This window comes from Anser brachyrhynchus (assembly GCF_964034855.1).
Source record: "Anser brachyrhynchus genome assembly, chromosome: 3".
In the NCBI taxonomy this organism is placed as follows: domain Eukaryota; kingdom Metazoa; phylum Chordata; class Aves; order Anseriformes; family Anatidae; genus Anser; species Anser brachyrhynchus.
The window spans coordinates 75,640,060-75,662,890 of record NC_137696.1 but is presented as its reverse complement, the minus strand read 5'-3'; the positions used below and the strand labels follow the sequence as shown (position 1 = coordinate 75,662,890).

General features: G+C 38.6%; 1 protein-coding gene and 1 long non-coding RNA gene across 5 annotated transcripts; one reads left to right on the top strand and one right to left on the bottom strand.

Moving 5' to 3' along the window:
- Positions 1 to 4,229: 4,229 nt before the first annotated feature.
- On the bottom strand, positions 4,230 to 21,755 carry LOC308193431 (uncharacterized protein). 4 transcript variants are annotated; one of them, XM_080588133.1, is made up of 6 exons: positions 21,659 to 21,755; positions 20,610 to 20,693; positions 20,431 to 20,481; positions 16,240 to 16,273; positions 12,727 to 12,798; positions 11,605 to 12,383 (listed from the first exon to the last, which is right to left on the bottom strand). In XM_080588133.1, coding segments are annotated over exons 1-6 (264 nt in total). In that variant the 5' UTR covers positions 21,660 to 21,755; the 3' UTR covers positions 11,605 to 12,361. The 4 variants fall into 4 exon arrangements, 2 of the variants coding, with proteins under 2 accessions (XP_080444258.1, XP_080444259.1); XM_080588132.1 differs by lacking the exons at positions 11,605 to 12,383; positions 12,727 to 12,798; positions 16,240 to 16,273 and adding exons at positions 4,230 to 9,440; positions 9,922 to 10,074; XR_013949625.1 differs by lacking the exon at positions 16,240 to 16,273 and having other exon boundaries at positions 12,686 to 12,798; positions 20,610 to 21,724.
- LOC308193432 lies at positions 14,670 to 19,379 on the top strand. The gene is made up of 3 exons (XR_013949626.1): positions 14,670 to 15,102; positions 15,677 to 15,858; positions 16,838 to 19,379. It is a non-coding gene; the product is annotated as an uncharacterized lncRNA (long non-coding RNA).
- Positions 21,756 to 22,831: the final 1,076 nt, after the last annotated feature.

Here is a 22,831-nt window from a genome sequence, read left to right as displayed (position 1 = left end):
GGTAATATGAGAACACAAACATAAAACAATATGAGGATTTTTTTGAGGGCAAACACATGTTGATATGTGATTTACAGAATTAACTAACAACACGAACTGACCGAGTGAACAACTTCCACGCTACTCAAAAAAACAGAGATAACAGTGGAATAACACTAATGAAAAATATGACTGCAACATCATTTTTCATTAGATGAAAATTTTCATGAAGGACAATTTGTTCTAACGCATTTATGTTACTCATCATTTTAATGAAATATATAATAATCAAATACTACTTAGAATGCAGCGGAATAGAAAGCCTACAAGTGAAGTATTGGGTGGACGTGTCAGCCACGGGTACTCTATTTTGAAAACACACAACAGATTTGAAAAATGCAGCTCAGAACTGATTGTACTTCATTCAGAGTAATCAGAATCAGCTTGCAAAGAAGCACGTAGCTTTATAAAAACAGTCAATCATAATACTGGTATAACGAGATATATTGATTATGCAGATTTATGAGAATTACAGAGAAATGGGCACCTGAGTGTTCAGGAAAGAAAGATTTGTGTATGGAATTTATCTCTGCTTATCTTTCACCTCAGCTTTCAGCTGAGGAAATCCTGAAATCTGTGTTCATCACTTTGATTTTAAGTTGTTGAATAAACCAGCACTATCATTTTATCTGACTAGCAAGGTCTCTTTATGTCTAACATATTTCAGGCCTTCAAAAACTTTTCTCCTACTGAAAAATCATGTAACAAAGATCTTTGGGTAGTACTTAAACTCTAGAAATCCTGAGAAACTAAAATAAATCTTTCTATATAAATAAATGAAAAAGTGTTTGCTTGTTTTGCTTTTAGCTTGCCTGGATGACACTTACAGCTGCAGGGTTTTTGGTTATCAGAAGTTAAGACATTGTAGAAAATAATTCACATGTTGATTTAGACTGTGATAGTGAGCATGTAAAGTCATACTAGGTATAAAAATTGAAAATGTTTGAGAGGAAGTTTTCTAAAGTATTAGAACAGTTAATACCTCTTTGGTTCAAGAAATACTCACAGTCTCTGAGGTGGTACCCCACTTAGCTTTTAGGTGTTAGATGTAAGAACAGACATGGAGTTCATGGGTTGGGGGAGCCTGGAGAGTTAGGTACCCCAGAGCTGTGCCCCTGGCTTTCACTGGATCATGTGAAGAGAAGGGACAGCCCCTAGTGACCACATCATTGTTTTTGTTTAGGGATGTAGGAAGTGAGGACATCAGCTTTACTTTTTCCCACAATTTCAGGGAATTTGAACTGGGACTTCCCCAGTCAGGAGAAGGTTAGAGAAAGAGAGATGGGTTTCATATCCCAGGCTAAGCAGACACAGAGACCAAACCTTCCCCTTTGTGTGCAAGGGCTCTGATCGTTCAGCTCACATGCTACAATAAGGGTAAGGGTGGCCATTGCCATCAGGACTTCTCTTTAGAGTATATTTAAAAATGAAAGCAGCTTTCACTCCTCATGCTTGTGAAGAGTCTGATCCTTTTATGTGCTACACATGAGCTAAGCAAGCTTTATCGGATTGGTTTCCTCTGCTGGGCTTAGGTATCACTTTGTTTACTTTCTGGTTCCTAAAGGGGCTTAGCAGGAGCTGTGCTCGACAGCTGCTGACCCTGTGCCATTTCTAGTCAAGCAGGATGCAGAAATGTTCACATCAGGAGGCAATGTGTCTAATGGCTGCAAAACCCTCCAGAGAAAAATTTTGGAGAGGGCACTTTTATTTGTATCTGAATTTTCCATATGGGAATCTGACTTTCAGTTCACCTGGGGTACCTCCTAGGCTAACTATTCTTCTTGTCTCAAGATTAATTTAAATTCACACTCATCTTTGATTTTAGTTCTGTGTTCTATTTTTGGTTTAAAGACACTTGTTCATATCTATAACCAAACCTTATATGCTACTGTTATCCTTCAGTGATTTGAAAACAGTATGTTCTGTCAGTAAATGTAAGTAGTAGCAGCTGACCCAGTTATATCAGCAAATTAAACAACCTAACAGCAAATATTATTTTTTCTTTCTCTCTTTTAGTCTTTTGAGCCTTTTTTTTTTTTTTTTTTTGAGTAAATACATCATAGAATTGAGAGATATGGATATGAACTCAGGGTTATAAACCTAGGGAAGCTTAATGAACCTCCCATTCCTTTTTTTCAGGATGCCCAAGCAATGTTAGAAAAGGTCATGGCTCAGATGATACTTCCAAAGAGCTGCAGTGGTGTTGTTCATGTAAAAGCTCAGAGCTTAGTGGCATTCAGCTGAAATCAGTGGCAGAGTCTGAATTTCAGCTTCTTTGGTTACACGTGGAGAAAGCAAGATGGATCTGTCTGTGGTTTCCTGTTAACTTCTGCCAGGCAGGTAGCTTGGGAAATTTGTGTGATCTTCTATTTTCAAGAATAGCTGTGAACTCTGCCCACAGCTCAGGAGCAGAGGCTATCTCCTACTTTGATTTCTCTGCAAAACTCACCCCTGTGCAGAAAATCATTTAAATATCTGTCTCAGTGGGAATTAAAAAGAAGCTGCCAAAGTGATTTATGCTGGAGAAAAGTGAATAGAGTGATAACTGCAGAAGATGTAGATATCAAGAGGGAATGAATAAATCTGAGAGCACGTGTGTAGGTTTTTTGACTTTGCTTTGCCCACATATGACCATTAACTGGTTGTAGCACCAGCCCAAACAAAGGACTGAATCTGAGCTGTTGGCAGACAGATTGTTTCACTCTGCACACTTGGCATCACCAAGCTGTCTCTCCGAATAAAAGGGGAAAGTTGCTTTGCTTGCTTTTATGTGTTGAGTGCACCTCTAGAGAGAGCTCTGAATATCAGGCTCCGTACACATCTGAGAACCTCCTTATCAGCTGGGCCAGCCGGCCCTTCTCTGTGGCAATACTGTGAGCATCCTCCATCTGCCTCTCAGGCAGTGTAGGCAGTGTCACTGAGCATCACAGGAGAGAGTGCATGGGGTGGCAGTGGATCCCACCATTTTGTTGGGTTGACAGCTGAGACACCTGTCTAGCAGAGTCAGGATTAACATCTTATGCAGACCACATATGAATCTACATTGATAGAGTATAACAAACTTAAACAGAATGCTCATCCCTTGATTCAGAAAACTGTAGGTTAAATTTCCTGTAATTTGTTTTATATTTCCTTTGTTTTGTTATTTTTTAACATTTTCTTATTTTTCTCTGTTTATTTTGTATTTTCTTTCATAGATCTTAAAAGTATTCCATCAGAAAATGCCTGACTTAGCTATTTATTTATTTATTTTAACCTTTTTCTATCAGAGATTTTTGTAATTAATTCCCTGTGCTGTTCCTCCTCCACCTTAAATCCCAGCTTTTGTCAGGAAACTTTGAAGATATTTACAAATCAAATTTAACTCAAATTGTATTTTACAATGAAAACTGAAAGAAAACGAAATCAATTCTACAATGAAAACTGAAAGAAGACAAAATCAACACAGGCAAAAAAAAAAGGTAAGTGGAGACACAATTGCAGCTGATGAAATTACTTTCTCTGGTCAGGAAGAATGAAGCTTTATTAGGATATGAATGTGTATCCAAGTTCATATTTTATTTTTTGCTCTTACCTTAACTGTCTTAGTGCCTCCTTTCACACTTCCTCTTCCATGTGGAGCACAGTGATCTATATCAGACCTCTTGTGCAAGGCCCTTGTCTCCCTTCTGTGCTCCACCTTGATGTGCATTTCTGCTGTGAGATCTAAAATAACCATCCCAAAGCAACAATGGTTATGGACTTCTTGAAGCCACAACATGTAAAGTCTGGTTATAGTAAATACCCAAGCAATAGTTAAAGCTTCAAATTGAAAAAAAAAAAAGACTTCCTCTCTTTCTGGAAAAGATATCTGCTGTTCTGACATCTGTCAGAGAGTGCACCCTTAGTGCCTCTGTACATGTGCGATGGGAATGCATGGATCCAGCATTTTGCTCGCTGTAGCTCCTGGGTTGGCAGATACCTCTTGTAGCACAGCAGACTTTTAAGTCCCTGCCTGCAGTCCATTTCTTTCTCTTCTGCTCAGTGCTAATTTCTCACACTGGCAGAAATCTCTCAGCTTTCACAAGCCCAGCTTCTGAGTGTGCTTTTTTTGTGCATTTGAAAAGTGCATAGCTGTGTAGTGGCCTACCAGCATTAACAGTTTAACATAGGTGCAAAAGAAAGAGACATTCCAACATGAAAAATTAATTTATTTGTGATGCTAACACTCAGGAAGTCTTTCTGAACCTGTTCTGATCTGAATGCATGACACATTTGCCAGGTCCAAATATCCTTCATGACTGTATGAAAGGTTTTTACATTTGTTTTGCATGGATATTTCTTGCAACAGTTGGAGTATGGATTTCCACCTTTCAGTCCATGGTTTACAATAGGGGAAAAAATACAGAGCAAAGGAAGATACAGTAATTAGCTGGGTGTTCTCCAGGGGCTGTCATATCACTTTGCTGTCACAGCAAGTGCTTGTGTGGAAATTAATTTCCTGTCAAGCATCAAACACTATCTACAGTATCAAGTAATTTACACACTTTTTTTCCACCTGCATATATACACATGGTTTAGTTACTCTTTTCTTCAGTAGTTAGACTTATCAGAACATATTTTTTGCTAGAATAATTTGGTGGTCAATCATACCTATCTTGCCTTATTTTCTAGAAGTGACAACATTTGAGTTGTCATTTTACAATGTCAGGAAAAGTACACATATATTTTCATTACTGAAATGTCTTAATGAATTAAGATACTAATACAAATATCAATCATTCATACTGCTGAATAAAAATGTCAGTGCAGAATGCAAAATGGAAGAAGGAAAGGAACTGGAAAGTATGTCTATCAGTGCTCATTAATGTGCCATAGAGCATGCAAAGCATCTGCTTCCCTTTACAGTGTCTCCATAAAGAGAGCTAAGAAGTACCAAGACAGAAACATTAATAAAACAGATAGCGGTTTGGGAATAATTCTGTCTGGCCCGGTTACCTAATTAGCTCTTCTATCTGCAAATAGCTCTAAAAGTTTTCCCTGTTAGGTAAGATGGGTGTACCAATTTCTACTTTTATCACTGCACTAAGCTGTAAGAAAAGAGGCCATGCTCTGCTTCATTCATCTGACTTGAATCTCTGTCATTTAATTTTTTATATTAATTCCAAGTCGGAGGCTCTGATGAAAGCAGATATGGCTTATCTACAGCTACTCTTCCCATTTTAGTATCTTGGAAATCAGTTCAGTTCAATCTCTTAAAGATGTCTCTTCACTATGTTCTTCACATTGAATACAAATCTCTCTTCTCTCTCTCTCTCTCTCTTTTTTTTTTTTTTTTTTTAGGGGGGGTGGGTTGTTCTTCATCACATATCAAAAGGATTTTGGAACTAAATTTCTCCTTGTATTCTTTAGTTTTATAATGGAATTATAGAATCATTCAGGTTGGAAGGGACCATTAAAGGTAGTCTTGTCCAACCATTCTGCCTTGGGAAGGGACATCTTTCAGGTCAAATTGTTCTAAACACCATCCAACCTGACTCTGAACACTTTTAGGGAAGGGATAGCCACAACTTCTCTGGGAAACCTGTTTCAGTGCCTCACCACCCTCTGAGTGAAGAATTACCTCCTTATACACAGTCTAAATCTACCCTTTTTGAGTTTAAAACCATTATCCCTTATTCTCTCTTTACAGGCCCCGGTAAATAGTCTCTGTCCTTCTTACAAGCCCCCTGTATATATTGAAACTCTGCAATGAGGTATCCCCAGTTTCTCTTCTCAAGGCCGAACATAAACTCTCTCCATCTTTATTCACAGGAGAGGTGCTTCAGCCCTCTGATCACTTTTGTGACCCTCCTCTGGACCTTCTCTAATAGGTTCTTGTCTGTTTCACCCCCCTGCCATGGGCAGGGATGCCACCCACTAGATCAGGCTGCCAAGGCCCCATCCAACCTGGCCTTGAACACCTCCAGGGATGGGGCATCTACAGTTTCTCTGGGCAACCTGTTCCAGTGCCTTACCACCCTCTGAGTGAAGAATTTCCTCCTAATATCTAATCTAAATCTCCCCTCTTTATTTTAAAACCATCCCTCCTTGTCCTGTCATTATCTGCCTGAGTAAAAAGTTGCTGTACATCTTTTTTATAAGCCCCCTTTAAGTACTGAAAGGCTGCAATGAGGTCTCCCTGGAGCTTTCTCTTCCACAGACTTCTTACCTTGTAGGTATAAGATCTTGAAGATTCTGATGTTGAAATGCAGCCCATCTTAAAAATTTATAATAGCATTTTGCAGGTTGTCAGCACTGCTTACATTAGTTCTAAAACTCCCATTGTTCATTAGGTGATCAGCCTGTGAACCTGTGCTGTTATAAAAATTACCCTACTGTTCAGTGTTTGAGTATTTGATCAGCATGCTACCATGAACTCCTGCTTTAAAATTATTTAAAATAATAAAAGAAAATAACCAGAAATGTAAAATTTCTTTCTCCTCCTCTGGATACCTTCTTATTGGGAAAATATCAAAGAAGTTGAAAACATTGATTTTCAGCCTATATAACCATGAGGAATTTCTGTGTTGATCAAAACTAATATTAATTGCAATCACACAGTATCCTCCCCTCAAACTAAATAAATAACGATCCTTTTATTTCATGCACAGAGTCCTTTTCATTTCTGTTGGCATTTGACTCAGACAGTACTTGTATGAAATTGTTGATGGGATTCATAGAGAAGCAGTGAAAATACTGTGTATTTTTTCATTGCAACTGAAATGAGGACTGAACAGAAATGGGAGGATTTTTTTGTCTGCTGTACATGTATGCTTTAATTTAATATGTGGCTAGCTTTACAACATCATTCTTCCTTTACTAGAAATCAATAGAGACCCCTCTGTACTCAGGGATACAGCTGCTAAGGGGTGAAGGGCTATGTCTAAAGACAGAGAAATCAAACCGGAGGTAGGTTTGAATGGAGAAGGTACTCCATGCAAACTGTCATGGAACTCCTTGATAAAAGGATACTGTGAGTGCTGAAGTGTGTCTGGGTCCCTGGAGAACAGCAGGTGATCTCATAGAAGAGAGAAGCATTGACAGTCAAGTAGCTGTAAAGCAGCCTTAGAGCCTTAAAGAAGCTGGTCTGTGGAAGGCATTTGCAATACAGATGAATCCTTGAACAGAAAATTTCTGTTCTCCACAGACATTCATGTACTTTAGTAATTACCCATAACTGTAGAGAATGATAGAAAACAATATTTTATGATGGTTTACAACTGTGCCACTCCTGTATCTTTATTGTTTGAGGATCACAGCAGTATCCAAACACCTTTGGAATCAAGGAAATAAAAAGATGCTTAAGTTAGCTTTAAATCCTCCCCTATCCATGCTGATTGCTCCCTGACTGCACCTCAGGGTTGTGGGTTTAAAGTGCCTTACCCCTTTAGGATAGCTTTCATATACATAGAGCACAGAATATCATTAATGGCATGTTGCCATCTCTATATAAGAAAGTAAGAACTTAAGCACATGCTTAAGTGTTTCTCTGGACCATGGCCAGAACAGTCATTAATTTACAGGTACAATGACCAAGTGATCAGTCAGTTTTCCTGTAGAACCTAAGAAAAGAAAAACAGAATAGAAGAAAAATATTACAGTATTTCAGGGCCTGTTAGTTACCACTGGAAACTCAAAGCTGAAGTTCTCAGAAGATAAAAACCTTCCTTAGTAGGAATTTTTACATATGGACCATATTGAATCTGTTGGTCAGCTGACAGCCTCAGGGCTGAGTATGATGTGTGAAACTTTTCAGCCAGTCTCCTTTGGCTGAGGGGAAGAGGTCTCTTTACCACTGTAATATTTGCCACCCCTGTGTTGCTGTTCTGGATACTCTAGGATGTCTGAAATGGCATTAGCCATCTAGATGTCTTAGGACCTATGTTTAAGTTACTGGGTAGTGCCCTGGCTCTCCCATCTTCACTGACTATCTCAGAGACAGTATACACTTACACAGAGACACCTATGTTTTAGAGTCCAAACACAGGGTTGAACTGTAGGGGCTGTCTCTCAAATCAAAGAACAGTCACTGTCAGTCTTACAGAGGCATTATAGAGGCATGGGTGGGTGGCACAACTGAACACTGATGCTAACTAGAGGGGAAGGATCACCTTCTTGACATGCTGGTGATACTTTGCCTATAGCAGCCAAGAATATCATTAAGCCTTCTTACCAGCAAGGGCACACTGCTGATTCATGTTCAACTTGGTGTCAAACAGGACTCTTGGGTCCTTTCCTGCAAAGCTGCTTTACAACTGGGGGGTCCCCTGCATGTCCCGGTGCTTAGGGTTGTTCCTCCCATGTATCCATGTATCTCTGTAGTAAAAGATTGGATGCAAATCACTAGGGCCACAGACTGCATGGCTTTACTGCAAGAGGAGTTCCCCACATTTTGCTGTAATGACTGTTCTTAGTGCTTAGGGCACAGAAGATTGCAACATTAACATGACTCAGTGGGATCTGTTTTTTTTTATTATTATTTTATTTCTTTTTATATTTATGTGGTCTTTCATTTTGTGAAGGAAGGGGGTGTATCATAAATCACTCCACAGTGAGCATAAGGTTAATGGACTAATCTGAAGCTGTACAGTAGTAAACATGATGAAGATTTGCTAAATGATGTCAATATGCATAATATGCATGCCTAGCAGTGAGGGATGTAGAATCTGTGCTGTGTCTGTGATTTGTCATTTGTCTTCCTTAGTTATAAACACAGGCTTCACATTCGTATGAATAAAGCCTAAGAACTTTGTAAAATTCTTCACAATTATTTCTCTTATCTACCTACTTATGTAGAAATCATTTGAAAGTCTAGAGGATTTTTTGAACATGCACTTGAACACTAATGGAAAGTGCATGGAAAGCATTAATAAGTGAAAGTATGTACTGAATTTTTATTCATTTTTTATTCAATCAAGGTCTGTCTGAATTTCCATAGTTGCAATTCAAATTCATTGAGCTTAAGGGCAGAATGTATGCAAGGACTTTCAGTCAAATGTTCAAAATATTGCCAAACCTGAGCAATAAAAAAATTGTGTACCTCTCATTTCCTTTTACATCATGAAATCATAAACCTTACTGCAGAGGAGGTTTGTTTGTTTGTTTGTTTGTGTTTTAGGATTAGTCTACACAAAACAATGTACCATGGTGCAGAGAACCTCAGATTAATATTTAATAACAGGTTTGGGTCATGACTGTTTTCAGAAAGACGTGTTTGTATCAATGCTGGAACACTAATTAATATATCTACATAGCTCTGTACTGTGCCATGAAGACCTATCAAGCTTTTTGAAGATGGCTTGGTGAGCTCTTCACTCTCTTCCATTTCATCATGAGTCTGGTGGACACATTCTTCCTTCTCTTTTTCTTTCTTTCTTTCACTGCTTTTTAAAAATACAGATTATTAACAATAACAGTAACAAAATGAAAAGAATTGTCATCAGTAAAGTAGCGTGTCTTTTCTGCACTGAGTTTTTCTAAATGCCCTTTTTTTCTGACTTCTCATTAGTAAGTTTGAATGGCTTTCAGATTCATGTAAACGTGTTTACAGACCGTATTGGAACAATATGTCTAAGTCTCCTTTAGGAGTTAGTGGTGGTCTAAAGCATCTATTGCCATTTGAGTTCTGGGGTATCCTGTGTAGTTTCTAAATGCCTCTCCAAGAGGTTGCCCATAGGTCCTGCATCAGACAAGTTTTCCCCATGAAAACACTGTGTCTATCCCCTGGTGTCTCAAAAGTAAAATGATGTTTAGGCAACTGAATTGAATCCTAGGTCACCACAAGCTGTAATGGAAGCTTAGGCACTTTGTTCAGAGCAGATGCCTAGATGGTAGATGGCTGAAACTGGCGCTGAATCCCACCTGTTGAATCCCTGTTGTCTCCAGATATCTCAGCACTGTTGTACTTGGAGATGTGGCAGAAGGAGTGGGAATGTGCCAGAGGATTTCTTGAGAATGACTGGTCATTGGCACCAGTAGGCCTGGCCTGAGGACTCTCTTCTCCCTTTTTCAAAGCTAAAGAAACAGGAAATATATACATGGTAGAGTGTAAGCCTTCTAAAATAATCAAATAGTTTTAAAACAGTGATTAACTGTGCAAATAAAGACAGCAATGTTGAAAGGGAAAGACAAATACTGTGACCCACATTAACTGCAAAATTGAAGCCAGTCAGGCTGACTATAGTGGTTTAAAAAGAAAATAATCCTCTTTAGTTAGACAGAAAACCAATAATCTTCATTATTGCAGTATTTTTTCTGCAAACATGTAAGGGAAATAGACTCACACCTAGTAAGAAATAGTTCATAAGCACAGAGGGTTACCAAATGCTGCTGTTTGATGTTCTTTTTCCAAATTCTGTACAAAGTAGCTAAACAGACTAGAGCTAATTATATCTGTCAGCGTTTTTTCCTTCTAATAGATAGCTTGCAACCTCACTGCGCTTGGGTGATAGTTAACAAAAAAAACTAAAAAACACAAACAACTCAGAAACAATTTTCAGTAGAATGGCATTTCTGCACTGAATCTGTAAATAAGATGCCCAGCAAATTAACACCTTCCATCTCTGGCCTCTGCAACTTGAGCATGACTGAAGAGGATGAGCTGCTGAAAAAGCAAGATTAAGGGTAGGGGGCGAATGATTTTCACTCCCTTGCTGGAAAAGTAAGTGAAGCTATATGAAGCACACACTGAACAGCACAGGCTACAGCTGCGCATGCCCCAGGGAAGCTGAGAGGTCTGACAGGTTAAAGCAGTGCCTACCTGGAGGCTATGTCACCCCTACCCGCAAATGTGGGAATTGCTGCATTTTAGGATAACTCCAAACTGGTGCTAGCAGAAGATATTGAATTCCTCACAGAGTGAAGTGGCAGAGAAGGGAGTCTTCAACCTCTTCTAAGAACCCTCAGGAAAAAGTAGATCTACAGCTGTTCATTTTCATACTGGTGTAGATCAGCAAGAAACCCTGTATTCCCTCTGTGGGGGTTTAGCTGTATTTGGTAGTATTTTTACTGCTCTGCTTGTTAACTGCTGGGGATGCTTCTCTAAGCAGGAAGCTGCTTCCTACCCACTTGCTTCCCCTGATAGTTACTGGAGGTCACTGTTTGAGATGCACACCCTGGCCTCCATCTGCCACCCCAGGAGGGTGTATGTCTTCTATGAGTCCCCTGCCATCTTTGCAGGCCTCATACAGATGTTTTGGATACCCTGTAGTGTCTCAAAAGTCCCCACCTGCAAATGTGTGGGCTATTTCATATTCTTTAGAGAGGCTGCAGCCAAAGTTCCAGCTGGACTGGATTGGATGAAAAGTTAACTGATAAAAAAGAATACATTCGGTGTTGATTTATCACTGGTTTGTAAAACCACCAACTTAGCATTTTGATAATTCACTCGCTGATATATGCCTAAAGAAACAGTGAAAATGCTTAAAAGGCTGGCTGCACTCTTAGCAAACGCATAGCTATGTTTACAGTCATTCTTGGATCCTGGAGTGAAATGTTCTCTAGCTGGATGACAGACACAGCTTTAGCCAGCACTTTCTGGGCTCCCACAAACAAGCCTTGTGTCAACAACGCCCGTGGTCTCTGCTGCAGCTTGCGTGGATGGAGCTCCCTGTTAGCCACAAGGCTAACCTCATGTATGTGGGAAACCACCATTGCAAGACAGGGCAAAAATGGCTTTTATAGACAAAGTATATCCTACTTTGCTTTGTGTGTGGTAAGTGACACAGCCTGCATGACAGCAAAACAGTTAATATCATAGAATTTATTTATTTATTTATTTTGCCAGTTTACACATGTAACTACTTCTGGATGCTCTCTAATGAATAACAGTAACTGTTGCATAGCTGATGATTCAAATGTCCCAGAATCACATTACCTGCATTTTCATTGTAACTGCAGAGGTTATTTCCAATGAAGTAATTCATTTATTAACGAAATATAGCATTAGTGCAGTATAAAATTTGAGCATATACCATTATGTCTCATTCACTAAAAGAGCAGTCATCATCTTTAAAAATTACATAGATGATGTGAATTTCAATTACAAGGGGTCTCAGTAAAAATAGAACATGTGTGTAAACGCAGCTAATTAACTGATAGGAAATAATGTGGTTATAGGGAGTAAAGACCATATTCTTTGATATGCATTTTTTTTTCAAATTACACTCTGGGTAGTGTTTCAGGCAATATGTAGAAGACCTCTGCTGCTTCTCCCTTCATTCTTATAATCACTTCTGTAGGTACTCATTTCTTGCGTGTAATGTACTCTAATGCAGTACTTTCTTGTTTTCGCTGTTTTTCTCTAGACAATGTAAGAAGGAAACCTGGAACAAAACATGTGAAACTAATCAAAGTGCTTGCAAAAATGTAATAGTTTTCAATGTTCATACTGATTTTAACAAATCATTGGAATTTATTATGTAGTCAGATGTGTTATTGTCCCATCTAGGGATCATAGCCTTATACAGCTAAATCAAGAAAATGCACTCTTTCAGGGGAGTGCTGAATTGTGCAGAGGATTAAGAAATGATCCCATCACACTTCAGTATTTTCTGGAGTGACAGATGTAAACAGATAATTGACTATAGTATCAGCAAACCACCCCGAGAAGCACAAGGACCCACACCCACAAAAGAAGGTATTCATCTGATCAGGGGTCTGGAATACCCAGTCCTGGTTTTCGTGCCTCTGGTGGGATGAAACGGAGCCATCACTTGGACACAGCTGGGATCACCATCTCTGTTTGAGACAAAATGGTGATTAGCACTGGAAGCCATTCCCTGAACATAAAGTATCTGTGACAAACTCACTGTTTTCAAAGAATATCTAGCAAGTGGCAGTGGTGTTACCCTTCCTCTAATACATCGTAATTAGACCACTTGTGCACAAAGAGGACAACCTGTCTTTCAGAGAGTAAAGAAAACATCCTCGGGGTCCACCAAAGTTTGGGTTTGCTTATAAGATACACAAAAGTAATAGGCATGGAAGAAAGACTGGTGCTAACTTTAAACAAATTAGTATAGTAATTAACAAGAAGCATCCTGGATTCCTTCCAGTCCCACACTAAGATAAAAACAGACACTTGAAGACAGGCCTCTGTGACAAAATGAACCATTCCTAACTATTAGTAATGTACTTTACAGAGTGCTGAAGATTAAATGCATATGAGGACTGCCACAATTGTAGACTTCAAAGCTAAACAATCATATTGTCATACATGAATTCATCTGCTAATTATGCTTAATTGAAGACAGAAAATACATGGATGCCATTACATGAAAACAAATATATGCAAGGCATAAATCAATTCAGAAACAACCCTGGCTGAATCTTTGGAGCTGGATACTTTGCAACAAGCTTAAGCCTTCTCTTCAGGCCCTGGAGCAGTGGTGGGCTTGGGATTTGCTAACCAAACTGAGCTGTCTGCAGGGTGCAGGGCAAGGCTCTTCTGAGCTGCGAAGCTGGGCCAGGAGAAGCAGAGCTGTATCGGGCTGATGCTGCAGCCCAGCTAATGAGGCTTCCCTGTGCTGGCAGCAGGCCAAGCTCAATGCTGTGCTGTTTTGCACAGTTGAGACGAGATTTTATTGGCACTATTGAAGCCAATAGGAAAAAGCGTGTATAAATTAGATGGGTAAGAGACTTTCTGGGGTTGTAATTACTTGAAGGGTGTAACTTTCAAGAGGCTGCAATGCAGCCATAGCGTGAACAGGGTAAATTAGGATGTCGTAAATACTGATCTAAGCTACCTGCTGGGCCAGCTTCTGTTCTCATTTATAACCATCTGACCCCACCAAAGTGCAGGTGAATTTGACCCACTCTTTATGTGAGTAGTAAAATAACTCAACCAGCTCTGACTAGAATGAATCTACATACATAATTAATATTTATTTTACATACATAATGGAGAAAAGAGAAAGGAATTCTCTCTAAAAGCTTGAGCTTGTCCTTGATGACAGGAGAAATTGATCTAAACCTCATACATCATGAATTGTTTGACAGCAGCACAAGCTTTGAATAATTACAATGACTTTTGCCAAATTATTTCATATTTATTTCAAAGTAGCTGTGAATACAGATATGATTCACATTGTTTCAAGTGTTGCAGTAAGGTTTCTTTTGCTGTACACAAAACTGTCTGCAATATACATATTGTGACAATTGTGCACTGGGCAGTAACTGAAGATCAATTCCATGTTGCAAAAGCTAACCTGCTGCCCTGACAAAAATGTTTGCAATGGTGCTGCAAATACATTTACCTTTCTAGCTGTGTACATTTTGATGCCTCCTCCAGGTCTATTTCTTATGACCTAGATTTTTTCCTCTAGTTTCTGAAGTTACTACCTTTTTGCTTTATTTTTCATAGCTGCTGTAACAAAACTATACAAACTCCAAACCCCAACATATCTGGTTCACTGGGTTTCTTATCAAGTACTTTAGAATAGCTTTTTGTGCACCATTAGCACCTGGCTTCATTTCTTCAGTCTGAAACTGTGGCCTGCTACAGGGCTAGCATTGCTTTGCAGCTGGCTCCACAACCCACTGTAAATCAAAGGAGTCATTGTTCTAAGTCAGGGCTACAGCGATGGTGGGCAAATGGCAGGCAGTCCCCCTTGCTGTGGGCACGTTGAGAACCTGTGTGCCTAATAATGTTGTTCTGTGGGCATCCTCCCCTTTGCTGTACATCTTTAAACTCTCAGTTGCTGAATTGACTGTAACTTGTTATTGTTTTTGCCTGTATCCCAAAGATAGCAGCATGACAGCCTGTGGTAACTGAGTCTCCTCGCACCAAAGACTGGGCATTATTGGTTACTGCTTCTGCCCTGCTCTGTGGACAGTCCTGTGTATTTGCTCTGTTTTACAGGCTGCTATAGATTTAACCTGTCCTATGGACAATACAGCTGTCTTTGTTATTTGGAGGTATTTCTCCAGGGATCTGTGTCTTCATTTCTCACAGAAGCTAAAATCACATATCCTGCCATCTTAATAGGAGTCTCATATATTTTTCAAGTTACATAATGGTACTAGAGTTTCCAGCTGTACTGTGTAAGTATCCATTTCCTTCCTTTTATCTTGTGAAAATTTTACCTTGTTAAAAACAAAATGCACAAGAGTTTAGTGTATCAGCAACAGCTTTGCTTTCTCTAATACTGTCCTGAGATGATTTCTTTATTAGTTGTTTCCCTGTCAAAAGCTTCCCTGTAATACTTCAGCTATATTCCTGGAAGCGCTTGTCACGCTTTTCACCCCAACGTGATAGTAAAAACAAGCAAGCAAATAAATCCTTTACAAGCTAATGCAACAGAAGCAAAATAGCTCCATCTTTATTATCTCATAATTATCTCTCAGGATCAGCTCTGTGTACAAAATTAAGGCTTTCTTTCACTTCTTTTGCAAAACGTTTCATACACACACAGGAATTAGTCTCTACAATTTTATATATATATATACATATATTTTCTCTGCTTCTGCTATATTTACATCTTTTAATCAGTTTGCTGTAAACAATCCCAGTCTATCTAATTATATCACATTTGAGATATTGCAGGTGCTTCAAGATGGGCAACAGCAGAAGACATCATATTTATAAATATTTGCTCTTTATTAAAATATGTTTCAGCAAACGTTGTAGCCTGGGTTCAGGGATCCTTCTCAAAAACAGTTCCCTGTTGCAACCTGTGTTGTATCCTGAGTACTATAAATATTGTTACATATGGCAAGAATTCAGCAAAGAGGAAATATTTCCAAGAAGGAATGAGAAGAATAAGTGAGAAGAATTAAATATAAGGATTCCAGGTAAAGGTAAGCACTATTCATATTTGTAGAGTTACCCCCAATCAATTTTATAACTAGATTATAGATTATATTTAGGAATTGCTGCATTTGTTTCTGGAAAGGCAAAATGATTTTATAGTATCTAGATGTTCTCACAATTACATACAAAGTTCTCTTACATCAGTAAGGGAATCACAGAAGCCATAGTTAATGTTTGGTGAATGTATTTCTAAACATCTGATATGATGTAACATCACCTAATAATTTAACTGAAGAGTTTTTTCTAGGCAAGGTGTAGTTTCTTATGGTACTGGGAATTCTCTATAGGTAGCTGTTCACACCATCATTCCCTGTAATATCAGGATGAGGAGCCACAAGAAACAGAAAGTACTGACACGGGAAACTCACCTAGTTTCTATAATTCCCTTTCCTAGACCATGGTCTGAAAATTAAAAAGAAAGTTAAGTTATTGATTACTATTATACAAAAAAAAAAAAACATTCGGGAAACTTTGCTCTGGCAAACTCCCTCAAAAATGATAGCTTTAGTGTAGCTGCAGATAGAATTAAAACATGATCCTATGACAGTGGTCAAAGTTTTAAAAGACACTATCTCAGTACATCGGGCTTTGAACCTATGTCCTAGGTTCAGTCATCAGAGTCTGAAAGTGGTAAGATGCTGCCTCTTTATGAGAAGCAAATCCTTAACAGGCTAGGGCTGGCCAGACCCAAGCAAATATATCAAAGGTGAAGCCTTTAGAACATTTGTCTCTATCTTCTCTTGAAACCTTGTTTTACAGGAAGATTGATAGCTTCTAGGTTCTCATTTTGAGAAAGGGAAGTGGTCGCTGATCTAGAGTTTTGCTTATGACAAACAGACTAAAATAGTCTAAGGCTTTGAAAAATCCCTCTGTCCTATGGTCTGACTTTTACTGATTATAAGCATTAGTGTCTTCCAGTTCATTGACAAAATGTTTCTCATAATGCTCATTTCTTTTCTGAGACAGGCTGTGTAGCCGTTATAAAACACACTGCTCTGAAGAACGGGTCTGCCAGTCCCTGAAGTTCTCCACTATCGTCATCTCATTGCTGGCTTGGAGGTGGCAGCAGAATTGCTCTGCTACTGCTCCCGCCCTCCTGAAGTGTACCTAAAATGGAACTGGTCACCTGCCAGTGGAGAGAGCCAATTAATATGTTCCTCTCAAAAGCTTTTCTATTTATGTATATTTTGGGAAATATACCTATAGCTGCCCCTCTGTACATGTTTATTTAGTGTACTAAAATACTCACTGTGATTGTAACTGTTACATTATTGTTCCAGATAATATCATGAAAGAAATCAATGGTTCAATGGTTTGCATGTACTGTAATTAAATTTAGTCTGTTGGTGACATCAATGCCTATGAAAAAGTCTTCAGCAGTTACCATAGAAACAAAATTTCCTCAAGTAGCACAGCAGTAGTGTGATGTTGAGTGAGGAGTTCTAACATTTCATTTTTAAATTAAACTGTACAGATAACCAGTAGGAAACCACATAACCACCAATTTAGTATTAAAATCTTGATGATCTCTATTTTTCTGCATTGAACATCACCTCAGTGATACTTGACCTAGCAGCTAGCAAGCAGCATATTGTGCATTCCCAGCCCGCAAAGGTGCAGACTAATAAATGCTTTTCACGCTTGCAAAGCAACCTATAGAGATACCTATGAGAGAGAAAAGCTTTTCTCATAGCAGTAATCTAGCCTAGCATTGCACCTTTTGATATGGGTTTATTACAATATAAAATAGAAGTTTAATGTTAGTAACGAATTTTCGATTAACAATGCAACATATTCTGTAGATCAATATGAAGTATTTCTGAAAGCTGATGTTAAGACACATATCATATGAATGAATTACTTTCAGGGTAAATAGGAGCTGCTTAGTGGATTACCATGGTAACAGTAGTTATACTATATACTTGACTACAGTTTTAATTTTCTAAAATCTGATGTATGGACTGGCTTGAAGAATCATTGTATAATCATTTATTCTTTAACAAGGAAAGAAAATTGGTTGGTTTTACAGTCTTCCTTTCCACCACCGTGTCAGGATTTTGCACTGTATCCAAGAAATTACTGATTTTTTTTCAAGTGATCATCTCAACTCAAAATCATGAGCAATTGAAAAGTAAACGTCACAGAGGGCGTTTGCTTTCTCCTAATTTCTTTTAGTGAGTTTATGCTTCTTCAGTCACATTAATATCAGATTCGATTAACACAAGGATAAATCTGGAGAGAATTACAGCAGACATGACTACCTTCCCCCTCCCCCCCTCCCCCCCCTTTTCTTTTCAGCTGTGTCTTTTATTTTATTTTTCATTGTAATGGGAATCTGTTGCAAGTGTATCACTCAATTCAGGACTTTTTTCTGCTTAGTCCTTCCAATAGCTGTGATAGGCATTGCCCATATTTGTTTACTACTGGGACTTACGTCCTCAAAATAAAGTCTAGACAAGGAAGCAGTATGTAATTTGCTGTCCCAAATGCACTGCAGGGACTGAGCTGTGACCAAATGATTTGGTGTTCTTCTTCCTCCATGAGACAAGCAGGGAAAACCAACTTCTTCTCAGGTATAGACTCACATTTGAATGCAAAATCACCTCTAAACCACTGCAATACAGCAGGGTGTCAATAGCCATGAAAAGAAAATTCAGTCTTGCTCAAACTGTTTAGTGTTTATAGAAAACACAGTGGGTGGAAGATAAACTGTGTGTTCAATAGGGAAGTCTGAACTGCAAACATTGCCTTATGGGGATACCATCCTTCAGCTGGTCTGCTTGGGAAGAGCTTACTGCTCAGGGAATCAATCCCACCACGAAGAGGCACCCTTTAATTAAAAAGTTGCACAAAACATGTTTATTTCTGTGATCCCTTCTGTGGTGGGCAAATAACATTTCCTCCTAGACCCCACTCTGATTTTCATATGATTGCATATTTCCTCAAAAACATATGTTTGCAGTAAATTATTACTTCCCTTTGAAAACCCTAAGGAAATACCTACCTGCACTGGAGCCCTGGAGCCCTATGAACCAGGTGTGAAATGGCAGCTCCCAGGTGTAGGAGCATGGCCTGTCCATGAAGGGATAGGAACATCTCCCTTTACCCTGTACTCATGAGACCATGTCTGGACACAGTGTCCAGTTTTGGGACCCTCTTCACACAAGGCATGAACAAACAGATGCAAGTTCAGCAGGGTACTGAGCTGGTCAGGGCTGGAGCAGAGGCCCTGTGAGAAGAGGGCTGTCCATTCTTCTGGAGAAGTTTGCACTTGCATTTCTTCTTAGGCAGATCTTAAGCATGCAACATTAATATGAACCATTCTTAACTAGTTGCTTAGCCTGCCAAGCCTCTGACTGGTACCCAGACTCTTGTCTCAAGAACCACTGAATTGCATGTACATAACGTAAGTGAATTTTTTCTTCCTTGGCTGAGCTAGGCATTTTGATATCTAGCTTCCTCCTAAACTTGTTGAGGTTGCTCCCTGTGAAATAAAAGCATGGTCTTCCTTGATGTGTGGCCAGGCCAGAGAGGATGCTGAGAAGAGGAGGATAATGAGATGGAAACTAAGGAAAAGTTTTCTTTACCACACAGTTCGAGTACAAGAAATGACTGTGAAGCTACAGAGAATACAACTGCAAATCAACAGAAGGGAACATGACACAGAAGTTTGCTGCAAGCTCCAGGCATCATCTGAGTCTTAGCCATTAAAAAGAAATGGCTGTCACACTTCAGTGTGTGGTAAAAGTTTTGAAACTTAATTGGTTTAGGGAAACATAAATGAAAATATCACCTTTTGCAACCCTTATCCCCTATTTGTATTATTTGACCAGCTCTAAGACTAGTTGTAATTTTGACAAATTGAAGAACAATTTTACAAAGTCTTTCATGTCTTTCCCACACTTTCAGATAGATCCAGTATTACATAAAATTGTACTTTAAGGAATGAAGTTTAATTCATTCTTACATGGAGAAGAAACAGCCTAAAATACCAATAAATTTATTCTGGAATTCTGTATGTTCAAACTGAAGTTTCCTCCTCTTATTTTTTAATTTTACTCCCAAGTCAGACTTTCATTTCAACTCCCCATACTATTTATCTCCGAGGACTAACAATGAAGGATTTACCATGTAGTTTAATTAATAGTTGCTGAAAGACATTTCATGAGTGCAGACAGAATGTTCACTCTTTAAAAGCTTTCATTAGAGCGAGGACTGCAAATCCCACTCAAAGAGAGGGACAGGTGGCAGCAGGTGCTAGAAACTGGGATCAAGTGAAGCCACTACAAGTTTCTCACTCACACTGTTACACTCTTATTGGTATCCTACTTACCCTATTACGGGTTTCAGCTGACTTTCAGCTGGACTGGTTGCTGACTTCATTTAATTTATAAATCAGACCTGACCCAGCTCCCATCCACCTCCAAAAAGAACTTTTTGCTCTCTCAAGGCCTGAGGCAGCTTTGTTGTGGCTCCCCATGGGGCAATAGAGGGGAAGTGTGTATAATGGTGAATTCAGTTCTGGGCAAATATTCTGTAGCATAAGCTTTATTACTGACCTGGTCCACCTGAGGCTGCTAAGACTGCTGAAACCTCATCATGGTCTTCTTCTGAGTGATGATTTGGGCACAGGAAAAAAAGCAGCATGAGGATAAGCATCAGTTGCCATCTACAAGTGTGCCTTGTAGAGGTCAGCAAAGCTGAGGACAGATCAGGAGGGGTGGAGGGGAATACATACCCTGGCAAACAGGGAAGGTCTGTCTGGTTTGTGAGGGCATTTCTGCCAGTTCTTTTTGAAGGCAATCAAAAGCTCCCCAGTACACTCGGTATATAAATGGGAGGAAGGAGAACAAAGGCCTGAGTGACTATCTGAACTTCTGACCCCTTGACCATTGTACATCTTTTGAGGCATTTCAAGCATTTCTCTGACTAATAATGAATGTCTGAAGATATAGACAGTATGCTGAGCACAGTGGCTTAACACAGTCCTACAGCAGTAGGAAATGTAATAAATCAAATAAAAATTTTGCCCAACTTTCAAGAAATAAGGAAAACTCAGTTTGAAAAAATGTTTAACTTTACTACTTTTGATGTTCTAATGTGTTTAACGATATTCTTGGCAGACAAACATATATAGTTATCTTTCAAGATCTGAGAAAGATTAATTGTGCTGATGTCATAAATCCTAAAAAAATATAAATTTTATAATACATCCAAGAAACGACAATGTAAAATGCAATTATTGGGCAAGCAACAAAGAACCTACTCTTACTGATGTATCAATAACCCCTGTTTTGTGCTGCTGCAGTTTAAAATGTCAAATATGCATGAATGACTCCATTTATATTACAGGGCTCATCTAATTTAAACCCTCCAAACAAGTTTAAAACAAGGTTTTCATCACTCGAAATAGTTCTGTATTTCATAATTCATCTGCTTCATCCAATTGCCCTCTCTTTATTAAAGAGTGTAGAGCCACAGTTTTGTCCACTTCCAGCATTCAGAAGTCTCTCTCACACTGCTCTTTCTTTAGTGTATAAAGTCAGAGATGCCTGTAATTCCCACATCTTTGTATCTATGGGCACTGTTTTCTGCAGGACCACATTTTTATTATTATTCCTGCCATCAAATCATGCATTTTCAATCTTCTTGGCAGAAAAGAAATACCTCTCTTCAGTTTTACATGTTAAAAATGTTTGAAGTCTGATATATACTACAGAAGTAATTTATTTTCAATTATTTATATCATGCAATATCTTCCTGTACCTTGTAACTGCTTTGACTTACTGCTTTTTAATAGATTAAATTATCTTCTGGCACCAAATGCTTCTGTAAGATGTGTCTGATCCAGGGTAAGGTCTTTCCATCTTGTGCCTGAAGACATGTGCTTCCTTAGTCAGTTTCCTATAAGTAATCTATTTAAGGTTCTAGTGACTTAATTTACTGCCTGGAGACCACTGTTTTACCAGCTCCTTATTCAAAGATTGAATTTTATAGTACTATAGACAAGATTACAGAAGAACTTTCACTGAAAATCTCCCTTTTCAGCGAATCATTACAAGAATGAGTTTGTTTTGACTCATTCTACGATCTTTTTCAGTTCTGCCAAAAAAAAAAAAAGAAAAAAAAAGAAAATGGCCTGAACAATAGCAGGCTTTAACAGTTGAAAGTAATGGCTAATATACCTCATGCAAAATGTTTGACTAGGAAAACTTTAAATTAAGAACTCAATTATTCAGGCCAGGTGTGATTGCAAGTCTAGACTATCCATTAAATGGACATCTTGCAAATCTGCAAGATGACCCATCTATCCAATTACATCAGGTTAGATTAAAAATCTGTAGCTTTTATGATGGACTGTTGACAGAAAAGCTGCATCCCAAACTCAGAAAAAATATATTTAGCAGAAAAAAAAACAAAAACAAAAATCAGTAAGGGAAATATTTTTAAGCCAACTACATGGAAAATAGCTCCTAAACTGAAGAGGAGGTGAAAGTCAATAAGCAAATGACTATGAATTGCTCAACCTGTAGCTTTTCTTAATTTGTGAAAAGAATACAGCTTTGTGGTTGAAATTACTTGTGTATGCTTGCAACTCACATTGCTGTTTCTCTAACGGAGTCAGAACTAGACTAGCTACGGGCACCTATTTTTCTCTTAACTTTTCAGCAAGTCTCTGGGTATGTGTTTTTCATATTAAAACCCATCATGAAGTACTGCATACAGGATGCAGTGCAATATGACAAATGTCCATGTGGAAAAAGCAGTTGTGCAATTCTGCAATTTCTGATCACCTCCATTGTGTATATAAAGATAGACAGTCATCTGACTAGCAAACAGAATTACCTCTTAAAATACATGGACATATTAAATTAAAGAAAAAGAAATGTTTTATCCTCTAAGTAGTTCTGACCAGTAGAAAAGCACTTAGACAATTCTTAGACTAACATGAGACTAATA